At 46.6% G+C, this 15,249-nt stretch overlaps 1 protein-coding gene across 1 annotated transcript in view; it reads right to left on the reverse strand.

Annotated features, from left to right (window-relative positions):
• The window catches only part of LOC139560627 (receptor-type tyrosine-protein phosphatase mu-like), a 774,972-nt gene that overhangs the window by 108,712 nt on the left and 651,011 nt on the right, over positions 1-15,249 (reverse strand). The window contains exons 22-23 of the mRNA XM_071377563.1: positions 9,310-9,397; positions 7,666-7,742 (exon numbers count right to left, since the gene is read on the reverse strand). Coding sequence (XP_071233664.1) covers positions 7,666-7,742; positions 9,310-9,397 — 165 coding nt within the window. The remainder of the gene's footprint in view (positions 1-7,665; positions 7,743-9,309; positions 9,398-15,249) is intronic.

Below are 15,249 nucleotides of genomic sequence, written 5' to 3' on the forward strand. Positions count from 1 at the left end.
AGACTACGGTTTGCATCTGCACATGAGGACAAAGATCGTACTTTTTGGAGAAATGTCCTCTGGTCTGATGAAACAAAAATAGAACTGTTTGGCCATAATGACCATCGTTATGTTTGGAGGAAACAGCCGAAGAACACCATCCCAACCGTGAAGCACGGGTGTGGCAGCATCATGTTGTGGGGGTGCTTTGCTGCAGGAGGGACTGGTGCACTTCACAAAATAGATGGCATGATGAGGATGAAAAATTATGTGGATATATTGAAGCAACATCTCAAGACATCAGTCAGGAAGTTAAAGCTTGGTCGCAAATGGGTCTTCCAAATGGACAATGACCCCAAGCATACTTCCAAAGTTGTGGCAAAATGGCTTAAGGACAACAAAGTCAAGGTATTGGAGTGGCCATCACAAAGTCCTGACCTCAATCCTATAGAAAATATGTGGGCAGAACTGAAAAAGTGTGTGAGAGCAAGGAGGCCTACAAACCTGACTCAGTTACACCAGCTCTGTCAGGAGGAATGGGCCAAAATTCACCCAACTTATTGTGGGAAGCTTGTGGAAGGCTACCCGAAACGTTTGACCCAAGTTAAACAATTTAAAGGCAATGCTACCAAATACTAATTGAGTGTATGTAAACTTCTGACCCACTGGGAATGTGATGAAAGAAATTAAAGCTGAAATAAATCATTCTCTCTACTATTATTCTGACATGTCACATTCTTAAAATAAAGTGGTGATCCTAACTGACCTAAGACAGAGAATTTTTACTAGGATTAAATGTCAGGAATTGTGAAAAACTGAGTTTAAATGTATTTGGCTAAGGTGTATGTAAACTTCCCGACTTCAACTGTATGTGCCTGGAAACAAAACAATAAGACTTAAAGCAGGGGTGGGGGACGTCCGGCCTCTGGCCGTATACGAGACCGTTTGATCAGGCCAATTCATGAATACATTTTTTTTATATAAAAAAAGCTATGTCGTAATTTCAAAAATATGTATATTTTTAAAAAGCTCCAAGGGCCCGAACCAGCTTCTCAGCGATCTGCTGTCAAATGTAAAATAGTTTTTAGCGAAATTAAAGCTGTGGCAAGTCCCACTAGAAAAGGGTGTGTGTCCCACTAGAAAAGGGTGTGTGTCCCACTAGAAAGGGGTGTGTCTCCCACTAGAAGGGTGTGTGTCCCACTAGAAGGGTGTGTGTCCCACTAGAAAAGGGTGTGTGTCCCACTAGAAAGGGGTGTGTCTCCCACTAGAAAGGGTGTGTCTCCCACTAGAAAGGGGTGTGTGTCCCACTAGAAAGGGGTGTGTCTCCCACTAGAAAGGGGGGGGGGGTGTCCCACTAGAAAAGGGTGTGTCCCACTAGAAAGGGGTGTGTGTCCCACTAGAAAGGGGTGTGTGTCCCACTAGAAAAGGGTGTGTCTCCCACTAGAAAGGGGTGTGTGTCCCACTAGAAAAGGGTGTGTGTCCCACTAGAAAAGGGTGTGTCCCACTAGAAAGGGGTGTGTTTCCCACTAGAAAAGGGTGTGTCCCACTAGAAAGGGGTGTGTGTCCCACTAGAAAGGGGTGTGTCTCCCACTAGAAAAGGGGTGTGTGTCCCACTAGAAAAGGGTGTGTCTCCCACTAGAAAGGGGTGTGTGTCCCACTAGAAAAGGGTGTGTGTCCCACTAGAAAAGGGTGTGTCCCACTATAAAGGGGTGTGTGTCCCACTAGAAAGAGGTGTGTGTCCCACTAGAAAAGGGTGTGTGTCCCACTAGAAAGGGGTGTGTCCCACTAGAAAGGGGTGTGTGTCCCACTAGAAAGGGGTAACACAGTACATTTTTCTACTCTTCTATAGGACAAGAGCCTGAGATTACGTCGGGAATATGCCGGTGAGTGTGAAAAGCTCGCCAAGGCATTTTGTGAGCGGTTTAAGGATGTGAAGAGTAAACAACTGGAGCCCCGTTTAACGTCGAACCAGCGGATGTGCCGGATGACCTACAACACGAAGTCATTGAGCTGCAAAGGAACGAAGAGCTGCAAAGCCAGGTACAATAACCTCCCTCTCCTTGAGTTCTACCAAATGTACGTTAGCGCTGAGCATTTTCCTGTTCTGAAAAGACGTGCACTTAAATTTGCATCTGTGTTCGGGACGACCTAACTGCCGTGAGCAGTTATTTTCCAAAATGACTCGTGCAAAAACTCGACTCAAAACTGACCGGAACCTGGGAAAACCTGGGAAACCAGCAGCGAGTAGAATCATCATCTCCAGCTGACATCGAACGCCTCGTGAAAGATAAACGGTTTCAGCATTAGAGGTTTGAACAAGTAATCATAATAACAACAACATTATTTACTAATATTTATTTAAATAGGACTTGCACTTTCCTAAATACTCAAGGACACAAGACACGTCATAAAAGTCATTTTTAAACTATAAAACCTATGTCAGTAATTAAAGTCACATTAAAACATGAATAAAGCAGAAAATAGCACATTTTAATGATATGGCCCCCAAATTAATTTATAAATATCCAAATGGTCCTTGATGGTCCTTGATGGCAAAAAGGTTCCCCAACCCCTGACTTAAAGGTTATTCTCGTCTCTCCTCAGCCCTTCTTTCCTCTCTCCCTCTCTCTCTCTTCTATTCTCGCTCTCTCTCTCTCTCTCTTACCCTCTCTCTCTCTCTCTGTCCAACTCTCTCTCTCTACCTCCCACCCTCTCTCCCTTCTATTCTCTCTCTACCTGTCTCTCCCTCTCTCTCTCTCTCTACCTCCCACCCTCTCTCCCTTCTATTCTATCTCTACCTGTCTCTCCCTCTCTCACTTTCTCACTCTCCCTTATATTCTCTCTAGCTCCTATTCTCAGCCAAGTCTTGATTGTCTTCTCACTCTCTCCTCTCTCTCGTCAGTCTGCGATTAACTCCCGTCAGTCTGCGATTAACTCCCGTCAGTCTGCAATTAACTCCCGTCAGTCTGCAATTAGCGTCCGTCAGTCTGCGATTAACACCCGTCAGTCTGCGATTAACACCCGTCAGTCTGCGATTAACACCCGTCAGTCTGCGATTAACACCCGTCAGTCTGCGATTAACACCCGTCAGTCTGCAATTAACACCCGTCAGTCTGCAATTAACACCCGTCAGTCTGCAATTAACACCCGTCAGTCTGCGATTAACTCCCGTCAGTCTACGATTAACGTCCGTCAGTCTGCGATTAACTCCCGCCAGTCTGCAATTAACACCCGTCAGTCTGCAATTAACACCCGTCAGTCTACGATTAACGTCCGTCAGTCTGCGATTAACTCCCGTCAGTCTGCGATTAACAGTAGTGGATTAGAGAGAGGGAGAGATAGAGGATGTGTGTGTGAGTATGAGTGTTTGTTTGAGTGTGTGTGTGTGTGTGTGTGTGTGTGTGTGTGTGTGTGTGTGTGTGTGTGTGTGTGTGTGTGTGTGTGTGTGTGTGTGTGTGTGTGTGTGTGTGTGTGTGTGTGTGTGTGTGTGTGTGTGTGTGTATGGGGGTGGGGGGGGGGGACTGACAATCAACTGAGTTCTATTACAGTACACATTCCTTTTCTCCTGTGAGGAAAAACTGTTAATTATAAAGCACACAGTATAACAACTGGGGTAATGTGAACGTGGAAAATAATAATTACTGGAATTTAAAAAGGCCCACAATATGGCTTATATATATATATATATATGTGTATAGCATGAAGTATTTCTCCCTCAACTCTGACTTCTGGCATTGGTAAATAGTCCAAATATAGAAGGCAGGGCTGAGACTGATGTAGAAGGCAGGGCTGAGACTGATCTAGAAGGCATGGCTGAGACTGATGTAGAAGGCAGGGCTGAGACTGATGTAGAAGGCAGGGCTGAGGCTGATGTAGAAGGCAGGGCTGAGACTGATGTAGAAGGCAGGGCTGAGGCTGATCTAGAAGGCAGGGCTGAGGCTGATGTAGAAGGCAGGGCTGAGACTGACGTAGAAGGCAGGGCTGAGGCAGATGTAGAAGGCAGGGCTGAGGCAGGGCTGAGACTGATGTAGAAGGCAGGGCTGAGGCTGATGTAGAAGGCAGGGCTGAGACTGATGTAGAAGGCAGGGCTGAGACTGATGTAGAAGGCAGGGCTGAGACCGATGTAGAAGGCAGGGCTGAGACCGATGTAGAAGGCAGGGCTGAGACTGATCTAGAAGGCATGGCTGAGGCTGATGTAGAAGGCAGGGCTGAGGCCGATGTAGAAGGCAGGGCTGAGGCAGGGCTGAGACTGATGTAGAAGGCAGGGCTGAGGCTGATGTAGAAGGCAGGGCTGAGGCTGATGTAGAAGGCAGGGCTGAGGCTGATGTAGAAGGCAGGGCTGAGGCTGATGTAGAAGGCAGGGCTGAGGCTGATGTAGAAGGCAGGGCTGAGGCTGATGTAGAAGGCAGGGCTGAGGCTGATGTAGCAGGCATCTATCACTCTGATTGTAACCTACTGTACTGTCATTCCATAAAATGACTTAATCACACGTTCCTGGATGCGAATCACCGGCATATTAACCCTGGTGGAGATGTTCTATACAGAAGAGTTGATGAGGCAGGACAGGCTTGTTAGAACGGCTTTCAGAGCAACATCATTATCCATCTGTCCATCTGTGTGGTACTGCGGAGTGTGTGTGTGTGTGTGTGTGTGTGTGTGCGTTTGTGTGTGTTGCTGCTAATTTTCCTACGATGTCGTAAGCAGACAGGCAGGGGAAAGGAAAATCCTTTTCAACAAGGGTCTAATATTTAATATGCATATATTCTTATCTGATAATGGTGCACACACACACACACACACACACACACACACACACACACACACACACACACACACACACACACACACACACACACACACACACACACACACACACACACACACACACACACACACACACACACACACACACACACACACACACACACACTTCTCCTCTCCCCAGCAAAGCGAGAACATTCCAACAAATATTCAAATTATGTTCTAGTCCTGTGTGGCTTAGTTGGTAGAAGAGAGTCTGTTAAATGACTCACTACTGTAGTGGCTCTGGATAAGAGAGTCTGCTAAATGACTCACTACTGTAGTGGCTCTGGATAAGAGAGTCTGTTAAATGACTCACTACTGTAGTGGTTCTGGATCAGAGAGTCTGTTAAATGACTCACTACTGTAGTGTCTCTGGATAAGAGAGTCTGTTAAATGACTCACTACTGTAGTGACTCTGGATAAGAGAGTCTGTTAAATGACTCACTACTGTAGTGGCTCTGGATAAGAGAGTCTGTTAAATGACTCACTACTGTAGTGGCTCTGGATAAGAGAGTCTGTTAAATGACTCACTACTGTAGTGGCTCTGGATAAGAGAGTCTGTTAAATGACTCACTACTGTAGTGACTCTGGATAAGAGAGTCTGTTAAATGACTCACTACTGTAGTGGCTCTGGATCAGAGAGTCTGCTAAATGACTCACTACTGTAGTGTCTCTGGATAAGAGAGTCTGCTAAATGACTCACTACTGTAGTGGCTCTGGATAAGAGAGTCTGTTAAATGACTCACTACTGTAGTGGCTCTGGATCAGAGAGTCTGCTAAATGACTCACTACTGTAGTGGCTCTGGATCAGAGAGTCTGCTAAATGACTCACTACTGTAGTGGTTCTGGCTAAGAGTCTGCTAAATGACTCACTACTGTAGTGGTTCTGGATAAGAGAGTCTGTTAAATGACTCACTACTGTAGTGGTTCTGGATCAGAGAGTCTGCTAAATGACTCACTACTGTAGTAGCTCTGGATCAGAGAGTCTGCTAAATGACTCACTACTGTAGTGGCTCTGGATCAGAGAGTCTGCTAAATGACTCACTACTGTAGTGACTCTGGATAAGAGTGTATAAGGTGTATAAAATTGAGCACACAGCCATGCGATCTCCATAGACAAACATTGGCAGTATAATGGCCTTACTGAAGAGCTCAGTAAGTTTCATCGTGGCACCGTCAAAGGCTGCCACCTTTTCAACAAATCAGTTTGTCAAATTTCTGCCCTGCTAGAGCTGCCCGGGTCAACTGTAAGTGCTGTTACTGTGAAGTGGAAATGTCTAGGAGCAACAACGGCTCAGCCGCGAAGTGGTAGGCCACACAAGCTAACGCTAGTGGTAGTTTGTGGAAGGCCCATTCCTCTTTCAGCATGACAATGCCCCCGCGCACAAAGCGAGGTCCATACAGATATGGTTTGTGGAGATCGGTGTGGAAGTCATGTTCTGGGAACGTTCTTGTAACATCGGGTGAATGTTTTTTTGCACCCTAAAAGAAACATTGTATAATCATCCGCACAACTGGACAGTTGAGAGGGAGGGGAGAGACGGAGGGGGGGCGGGGTAGAGATAGGGAGGGGAGAGACGGAGGGGGGGCGGGGTAGAGATAAGGAGGGGAGAGACGGAGGGGGGGCGGGGTAGAGAGAGGGAGGGGAGAGACGGAGGGGGGGCGGGGTAGAGAGAGGGAGGAGAGAGACGGGGGGGGGCGGGGTAGAGATAGGGAGGGGAGAGACGGAGGGGGGGTGGGGTAGAGAGAGGGAGGAGAGAGACGGGGGGGGGGCGTGGTAGAGATAGGGAGGGGAGAGACGGGGGGGGGGGGGGGCGGGGTAGAGATAGGGAGGGGAGAGACGGGGGGGGGGCGGGGTAGAGAGAGGGAGGAGAGAGACGGAGGGGGGGTAGAGAGAGGGAGGGGGGGTAGAGAGAGGGAGGGGAGAGACTGGGGGGGGTCGAGAGAGGGAGGGGAGAGGGGGGGTAGAGAGAGGGAGAAGTGCTCTTAGGGAGTCAGGTACAACAGCAGGACACATCAGAAGGGTCATTACAGACTCTACTGAACTACTAATACTGCTATTGTCATCACATCGTCTTAATCCACTGGTTTACTGGTTCTCTGGTTCACTGGTTCACTGGTTTACTGGTTCTCTGGTTCACTGGTTCACTGGTTTACTACGCTGCTTCCTTCACTTACTCCAATAGTTTCATTCTGATCTTCTCATGTTATATGGTTGTCTATGAATTACACGTGAGCAGTCTTTCATTTTCACTAACACTGCTTTATGTATAAGTCCCGTTCGTATCATAAAGCCCCAGAACCTCAGTTCTCCCCCGTCAACCCATTAGCCTTCCCTCTATTCAGGCCATCTCTTATTCAAATAAGGAAGACATACGAGTTTAAAATAAGGGCCAATGTCTGTCTGTGTGTGTGTGTGTGTGTGTGTGTGTGTGTGTGTGTGTGTGTGTGTGTGTGTGTGTGTGTGTGTGTGTGTGTGTGTGTGTGTGTGTGTGTGTGTGTGTGTCTCTGGGGTTCTGTCTGTGTCTTTGTGTGTGTGTGTGTGTGTGTGTGTGTGTGTGTGTGTGTTTGTCTGTCTGTGTGTGTGTGTGTCTGTGGTCTGTGTGTGTGTTTGGCCCATCACGACTCCCGTGCCAGCCGCCTTTTCCCTACGAGAGGGACCAAGGCAGCGAACGAGCGCAATGACCTTTACGTCCATGTAGCTAGCTGTCTCTCTCTGTGTGTGTGTGTGTGTGTGTGTGTGTGTGTGTGTGTGTGTGTGTGTGTGTGTGTGTGTGTGTGTGTGTGTGTGTGTGTGTGTGTGTGTGTGTGTGTGTGTGTGTGTGTGTGTGTGTGTGTGTGTGTGTGTGTGTGTGTAGCTGGCTGGCTGGTGTGTGTACTTACATCAACGTAATTTGCATTAATGTAATCGGAGTTCTGCTCTCCCTCCAGGGGCTGAAGTCTGACTCGGGAGTGATCATCTGGGAAAGAGGAGGAGAGGAACCTGTTCAGAATGAATCACGTTAATCAAGGAGGGAGGGACACAGACAGAGAGAGAGGAAGGAGAGGGAGAAGGAGGAGGAGGAGGAGGAGGAGGAGAAAGGTAGGAAGAGAAAGGAGAGGGAGGATGATGAGAGAGAGAGGAAGGAAGAGAAAGGAGAGGGAGGAGGAGAGGGAGAGTTAGGAAGAGAAAGGAGAGGGAGGAGAAGGAGAAGTGGGAGGAGGAGAAGGAGAGAGGTAGGAAGAGAAAGGAGAGGTAGGAGGAGGAGAAAGGTAGGAAGAGAAAGGAGAGGGAGGAGGAGGAGAGGGAGAGAGGTAGGAAGAGAAAGGAGAGGGAGGAGGAGAGGGAGAAAGGTAGGAAGAGAAAGGAGAGGGAGGAGGAGAAGGAGAGAGGTAGGACAAGAAAGGAGTGGGAGGAGAAGGAGAAGTGGGAGGAGGAGAAGGAGGAGAGAGGTAGGACGAGAAAGGAGTGGGAGGAGAAGGAGAAGTGGGAGGGGGAGAAGGAGAAGGAGAGAGGTAGGACGAGAAAGGAGAGGGAGGAGAGAGAAGGAGAGGGAGAAATGTAGGAAGAGAAAGGAGTGGGAGGAGGAGGAGAGGGAGGAGAGAGAAGGAGAAGGAGAAAGGTAGGAAGAGAAAGGAGTGGGATGAGGAGGACAGGGAGGAGAGGGAGGAGAGAGAAGGAGAAGGAGAAAGGTAGGAAGTGAAAGGAGAGGGAGGAAGAGAAGGCAAGGGGAAACATATACAGACTGGCATCTTAGTGCAACAGTAGACTGAGGAGGTCGTCACCAATGAAGGCATGAAGCTATGCTCAAATATAAATACTGGGCATACACCACTTTATCAAAATAAAAAGCATTTAATATCTTCAAGACTGTTAGACACGGACATTATGATACTGTTAACCCAGACAGTATATCCAGTGTCTCAGCCACTACCCAAAGATGACCAGGAGTCACATGAATTCAGTTGTCTGACAACACTAGAGCTATATATATATATAGCTATACTATAGACATCAGCCACGGGCGAACACGCTGTGGTGAGGAAATTTCACTTCCTTATTTTATAAAGTACATTTTTACCCAAAGACAAATATGAGTCTGTCAGATGCTATTTTCCAGATAATTAAAATGTTTTATTATCTGGCCTCCAATAACAGATTATCATAGAGACATGAGGACTACTGGTTTTCTTACATTAGGATCTACACAATTAACTTATTATTTTACCCATTGGTCAAAAGATGCATTTTTGATTGGACACCCTAATATAATATAGATTCATATTGATCAGAGAGGAGATAAGAGAGACCAGTCTATAACATAGATTCATATTGATCAGAGAATAGATAGAGAGACCAGTCTATAACATAGATTCATATTGATCAGAGAGGAGATAAGAGAGACCAGTCTATAATATAGATGCATATTGATCAGAGAGGAGATAGAGAGACCAGTCTATAATATAGATGCATATTGATCAGAGAGGAGATAGAGAGACCAGTCTATAACATAGATTCATATTGATCAGATAATGCTTTATACACACACGCAATAATGTTCCCATATCGGTTCTTCATCCGGTTCTCATCTTTCTTTGCGGAGTCCCACGGAGCGGACTGTCCCTCAAAGAAGCTCTGAAGAGAGGGACAGAAAGAAGGATACAAAGAGAGGGAGGAGAAGAACAGAGGGAAGAGGACATGAGACGTGATGTCAAGTTGTCAAGCCTTTACATGATAATACCAAGTTAGAGAACAAAATATTCTCTGTCAGCTCCTAAAAATGGACATATTGGAAAGACAGAAAAAAGGTAAAGAGCAAGACAGAAAAAAGAGAGAGGGAGAGAGAGAGAGAGAGAGAGGGAGGGAGAGGGAAGAGGGAGAGAGAGGGAGAGAGTGAGAGTGAAGAGAGAGAGGAGAGAGGGAGAGTGAAGAGAGCGAGAGAGGAGAGAGGGAGAGAAGAGAGCGAGAGAGAGAGGGAGAGAAGAGAGCGAGAGAGGAGAGAGGGAGAGTGAAGAGAGAGGAGAGAGGGAGAGTGAAGAGAGAGAGAGAGAGGGAGAGGGAGGGAGAAGGAAGAGGGAGAGAGAGGGAGAGAGAGGTAGAGAGAGAGGGAGAGTGAAGAGAGAGAGAGGAGAGAGTGAGAGTGAAGAGAGAGAGGAGAGAGGTAGAGAGAGAGAGAGAGAGAGACAGAGAGAGAGGGAGAGAGGGGTTCCAGAATTCTGAGAGGGGGTTGTATCCACATCATTATTAGACATGAGAAGGCAACGGGACGAGAAAGGTTCCTGGGGATTCATGTCAAACAGAGAGCCCATTAGGATGTCACACAGCGTGTGTCACGCTCAAATAGCTCCCCCAGCGTCACTCTACCACAGCAGCCAAAAACAAGAGCCCCATGTCTGTCTGTCTACCCCTCAGCCTGTCTGCCCGTCTGTCTGTCCGTCTGTCTGAAAGACTCATTCAGAATGTCTGCCCATCTCCCTCTCTCTCCGTCTATCCATACGTCTGTCCGTCTGTCTACCCCTCAGCCTGTCTGTCTGGAGGACTCTGTCATTCAGTTCAGGGAGAATAAAGCCTCATCTTCAGATCCCACAGCCCTCAGATGACTGGCTCATGAAATATGGATATCTCTCTCTGTGGGGACATCTCCAAACTGATCCTATACCAGGCACAATTAAGACAATTTATAAAAACACACCAGCCTCACTGCAAACTGCAGTGTAGGGTTTGGTGTGTGTGTGTCTGTCTGTCTTTGTCATTGTGTGTGTGTGTGTGTGTCTGTCTTTGTCATTGTGTGTGCGTGTTGGCTCCAAGGCAGTAGATTACTGTAAACAAACCCATGTTAATGTACATTTTTTTAGCAATCAACTCAGCTTATCCAAAAATTACACCCCAATACGTTTCCATTTCAACCCTGAACCCTGTGAAATATAGACTCCAGGAACCCAGCCACGTAACAGCAGTTAAATATAGACTCCAGGAACTCTGAACCCAGCCATGTAACAGCAGTTAAATATAGACTCCCTGTGAACTCTGAACCCAGCCACGTAACAGCAGTTAAATATAGACTCCCTGTGAACTCTGAACCCAGCCACGTAACATCAGTTAAATATAGACTCCCTGTGAACTCTGAACCCAGCCATGTAACATCAGTTAAATATAGACTCCCTGTGAACTCTGAACCCAGCCATGTAACAGCAGTTAAATATAGACTCCCTGTGAACCCTGAACCCAGCCACGTAACATCAGTTAAATATAGACTCCCTGTGAACTCTGAACCCAGCCACGTAACATCAGTTAAATATAGACTCCCTGTGAACCCTGAACCCAGCCACGTAACAGCAGTTAAATATAGACTCCAGGAACTCTGGAAGGGCAATTCAGAATCACAATGAATCATTAATATCCAGGCTTCTAAGAGGGAAAAGCTTTCCCGCTATTTCCCTTCATGTATTTTAAAGCCTGAGACACTTTGTTAGCTAGAGAATAAAACCGGGCTTGAGAGTCTTGATCAATCATCGTTGTCGCTGCTTCTCAGACGCCTCCATCTATCTCCACGCGGGCCGACTGACCGGTACCGTTTGTCTAAAAGATAGAAGCCTTCCCTTTAAGAGAGACAGGCAGCACAGCGAAATGGAAACCTTCCCTTTAAGAGAGACAGACAGCACAGCGAAATGGAAACCTTCCCTTTAAGAGAGACATGCAGCACAATGAGATGGAAACCTTTCCTTTAAGAGAGACAGGCAGCACAGTGAAATGGAAACCTTTCCTTTAAGAGAGACAGGCAGCACAGTGAGATGGAAACCTTCCCTTTAAGAGAGACAGGTAGCACAGTGAAATGGAAACCTTTCCTTTAAGAGAGACAGGCAGCACAGTGAGATGGAAACCTTTCCTTTAAGAGAGACAGGCAGCACAGTGAAATGGAAACCTTTCCTTTAAGAGAGACAGGTAGCACAGTGAAATGGAAACCTTTCCTTTAAGAGAGACAGGCAGCACAGTGAAATGGAAACCTTTCCTTTAAGAGAGACAGGTAGCACAGTGAAATGGAAACCTTTCCTTTAAGAGAGACAGGCAGCACAGTGAAATGGAAACCTTGCCTTTAAGAGAGACAGGCAGCACAGTGAGATGGAAACCTTTCCTTTAAGAGAGACAGGCAGCAAAGTTAGCCAAGCGCCAAGCTGGCAGTCAGGAGACCAACACTACAAGGATATACTTCAACACATTAAAGTCCTGATGATTAGCCGTTTAGCCCTTGTTCTGTAACCCAAACGGCTACATGTTCTCAATATATAATGTACTTTGACCTATAGGGCCCTAGTGCAGAATATAGGGTTCCTGTTGGGACTATGTGACAGTAAAATATGTCCCTGTCTTTATGGAGCCAGACAGAAATATGCCCCTGTCTTTATGGGGCCAGACAGAAATATGTCCCTGTCTTTATGGAGCCAGACAGAAATATGTCCCTGTCTTTATGGAGCCAGACAGAAATATGTCCCTGTCTTTATGGGGCCAGACAGAAATATGTCCCTGTCTTTATGGGGTCAGACAGAAATATGTCCCTGTCTTTATGGAGCCAGACAGAAATATGTCCCTGTCTTTATGGGGCCAGACAGAAATATATCCCTGTCTTTATGGGGTCAGACAGAAATATGTCCCTGTCTTTATGGGGCCAGACAGAAATATGTCCCTGTCTTTATGGAGCCAGACAGAAATACGTCCCTGTCTTTATGGGGCCAGACAGAAATATGTCCCTGTCTTTATGGAGCCAGACAGAAATACGTCCCTGTCTTTATGGAGCCAGACAGAAATATGTCCCTGTCTTTATGGGGCCAGACAGAAATATGTCCCTGTCTTTATGGAGCCAGACAGAAATACGTCCCTGTCTTTATGGGGCCAGACAGAAATACGTCCCTGTCTTTATGGAGCCAGACAGAAATATGTCCCTGTATTTATGGGGCCAGACAGAAATATGTCCCTGTCTTTATGGAGCCAGACAGAAATATGCCCCTGTCTTTATGGAGCCAGACAGAAATATGTCCCTGTCTTTATGGAGCCAGACAGAAATATGTCCCTGTCTTTATGGGGCCAGACAGAAATACGTCCCTGTCTTTATGGAGCCAGACAGAAATATGTCCCTGTCTTTATGGGGCCAGACAGAAATATGTCCCTGTCTTTATGGAGCCAGACAGAAATATGTCCCTGTCTTTATGGAGCCAGACAGAAATATGTCCCTGTCTTTATGGGGCCAGACAGAAATACGTCCCTGTCTTTATGGAGCCAGACAGAAATATGTCCCTGTCTTTATGGGGCCAGACAGAAATATGTCCCTGTCTTTATGGAGCCAGACAGAAATATGTCCCTGTCTTTATGGAGCCAGACAGAAATATGTCCCTGTCTTTATGGAGCCAGACAGAAATATGTCCCTGTCTTTATGGAGCCAGACAGAAATATGTACCTGTCTTTATGGAGCCAGACAGAAATATGTCCCTGTCTTTATGGAGCCAGACAGAAATACGTCCCTGTCTTTATGGGGCCAGACAGAAATACGTCCCTGTCTTTATGGAGCCAGACAGAAATATGTCCCTGTCTTTATGGAGCCAGACAGAAATATGTCCCTGTCTTTATGGAGCCAGACAGAAATATGTACCTGTCTTTATGGAGCCAGACAGAAATATGTCCCTGTCTTTATGGAGCCAGACAGAAATATGTCCCTGTCTTTATGGAGCCAGACAGAAATATGTCCCTGTCTTTATGGAGCCAGACAGAAATATGTCCCTGTCTTTATGGAGCCAGACAGAAATACGTCCCTGTCTTTATGGAGCCAGACAGAAATATGTCCCTGTCTTTATGGGGCCAGACAGAAATACGTCCCTGTCTTTATGGAGCCAGACAGAAATATGTCCCTGTCTTTATGGAGCCAGACAGAAATATGTCCCTGTCTTTATGGAGCCAGTCAAGCTGAGATAGATATGTGTCTTCTAACTGGATTAGGAGGGAAATTTCCCCAACAGCAGTGCATCTTGGGACAGGAGGGGAGAGAGAACGTGATGAAAGCAGCCCAACGCTGTCTGTCACTGTCCTTCTGAAGGATACGATGTTTCATAACCGTATGAAGCTACGTTAACAAAACACATCAGTTCACAGACAAAGGACATCCTATTGTCAATGCATTGCTACTTCTTTTGGCTCTGGTCACAAGTAGTGCCCTGAAAGGGCTGCCATTTTGGGCACAGACATTTTCACTCTGAAGTCTACAAGGTTTAACATCAATATAACACCGTATAATATATAATAATATGTAAAGCGCTCTAACAAGACAAATCATGGCCAAAGACAACTGCCTATCTTTGTTACATGGCAACTTCATAATAGTTAGTTATTATGGACCGACAAAATGATCTCTCGCTCTCCCTCTATTTCTCTCCCTCCCTCTCTGTCTCTCTCTCTGTCCTAACCTTCTCCCCCTCTCTCCCTCTCTGTCTCTCTCTCTCTTTCTGTCTCTGTCCTAACCTTCTCCCCATCTCGCTCCCCCTCTCTCCCTCCCTCTCTGTCTCTCTCTCTTTCTTTCTCTGTCCTAACCTTCTCCACCTCTCGCTCCCCCTCCCTCTCTATCTCTCTCAGACAGTCTTTCTTCAATCCCTTTTTTCTATTTGACAATAGCCAGTATGACAAGGACAGGTTAGTCAATATTGATAGAGCAAGAGAGATGGAGAGAGACTATCGAGGGCAGACAGAGTGCTCAGAAACAGCACCAATAGTAGAACGAACAGGAAACTCAAACATCAAAAACTAAAGCTAGTGTTTCTGCTGCTATCGTAGTTGTCTCTCTCTTCTTCATCGGTCTGTGAGCTTATGTACCACTGCAGTTTAATTAAATAGTTTAATTACAAGACTATTTACAATATCCCTCTCCCCAGCTTAGTCCTCATCTGTCCGTGTGAGTAATCACAGCAGTGGTTTACCTCCCAACTGGCACACTATTCCCTATATAGTGAACCCTATGGGTTCTGGTCAAAAGTAGTGCACTACTACCCCTATGGGCCCTGGTCAAAAGGAGTGCACTACCATCCATATGGGTTCTGGTCAAAAGTAGTGCACTACTTCCCCTATGGGCCCTGGTCAAAAGGAGGGCACTACCATCCATATGGGCCCTGGTCAAAAGAAGTGCACTATAAAGTGAATATGGTTCCATTTGGGATGCAAGTGTGTGTGAACACCACCACCTTAAACACACAGAGGTTACAGGGGATACACAGACAGTACAGTGACAACAGAACAGCAGCATGGTTACAGGGGATACACAGACAGTACAGTGAACAGCAGCACGGTTACAGGGGATACACAGACAGTACAGTGAACAGCAGCACGGTTACAGGGGATACACAGACAGTACAGTGACAACAGAACAGCAGCATGGTTACTGGGGATACACAGACAGTACAGTGACAACAGAACAGCAGCACGGTTACAGGGGATACACAGACAGTACAGTG

The sequence above is a fragment of the Salvelinus alpinus genome, chromosome 30, assembly GCF_045679555.1.
Source record: "Salvelinus alpinus chromosome 30, SLU_Salpinus.1, whole genome shotgun sequence".
NCBI classification, from domain to species: Eukaryota; Metazoa; Chordata; class Actinopteri; order Salmoniformes; family Salmonidae; genus Salvelinus; species Salvelinus alpinus.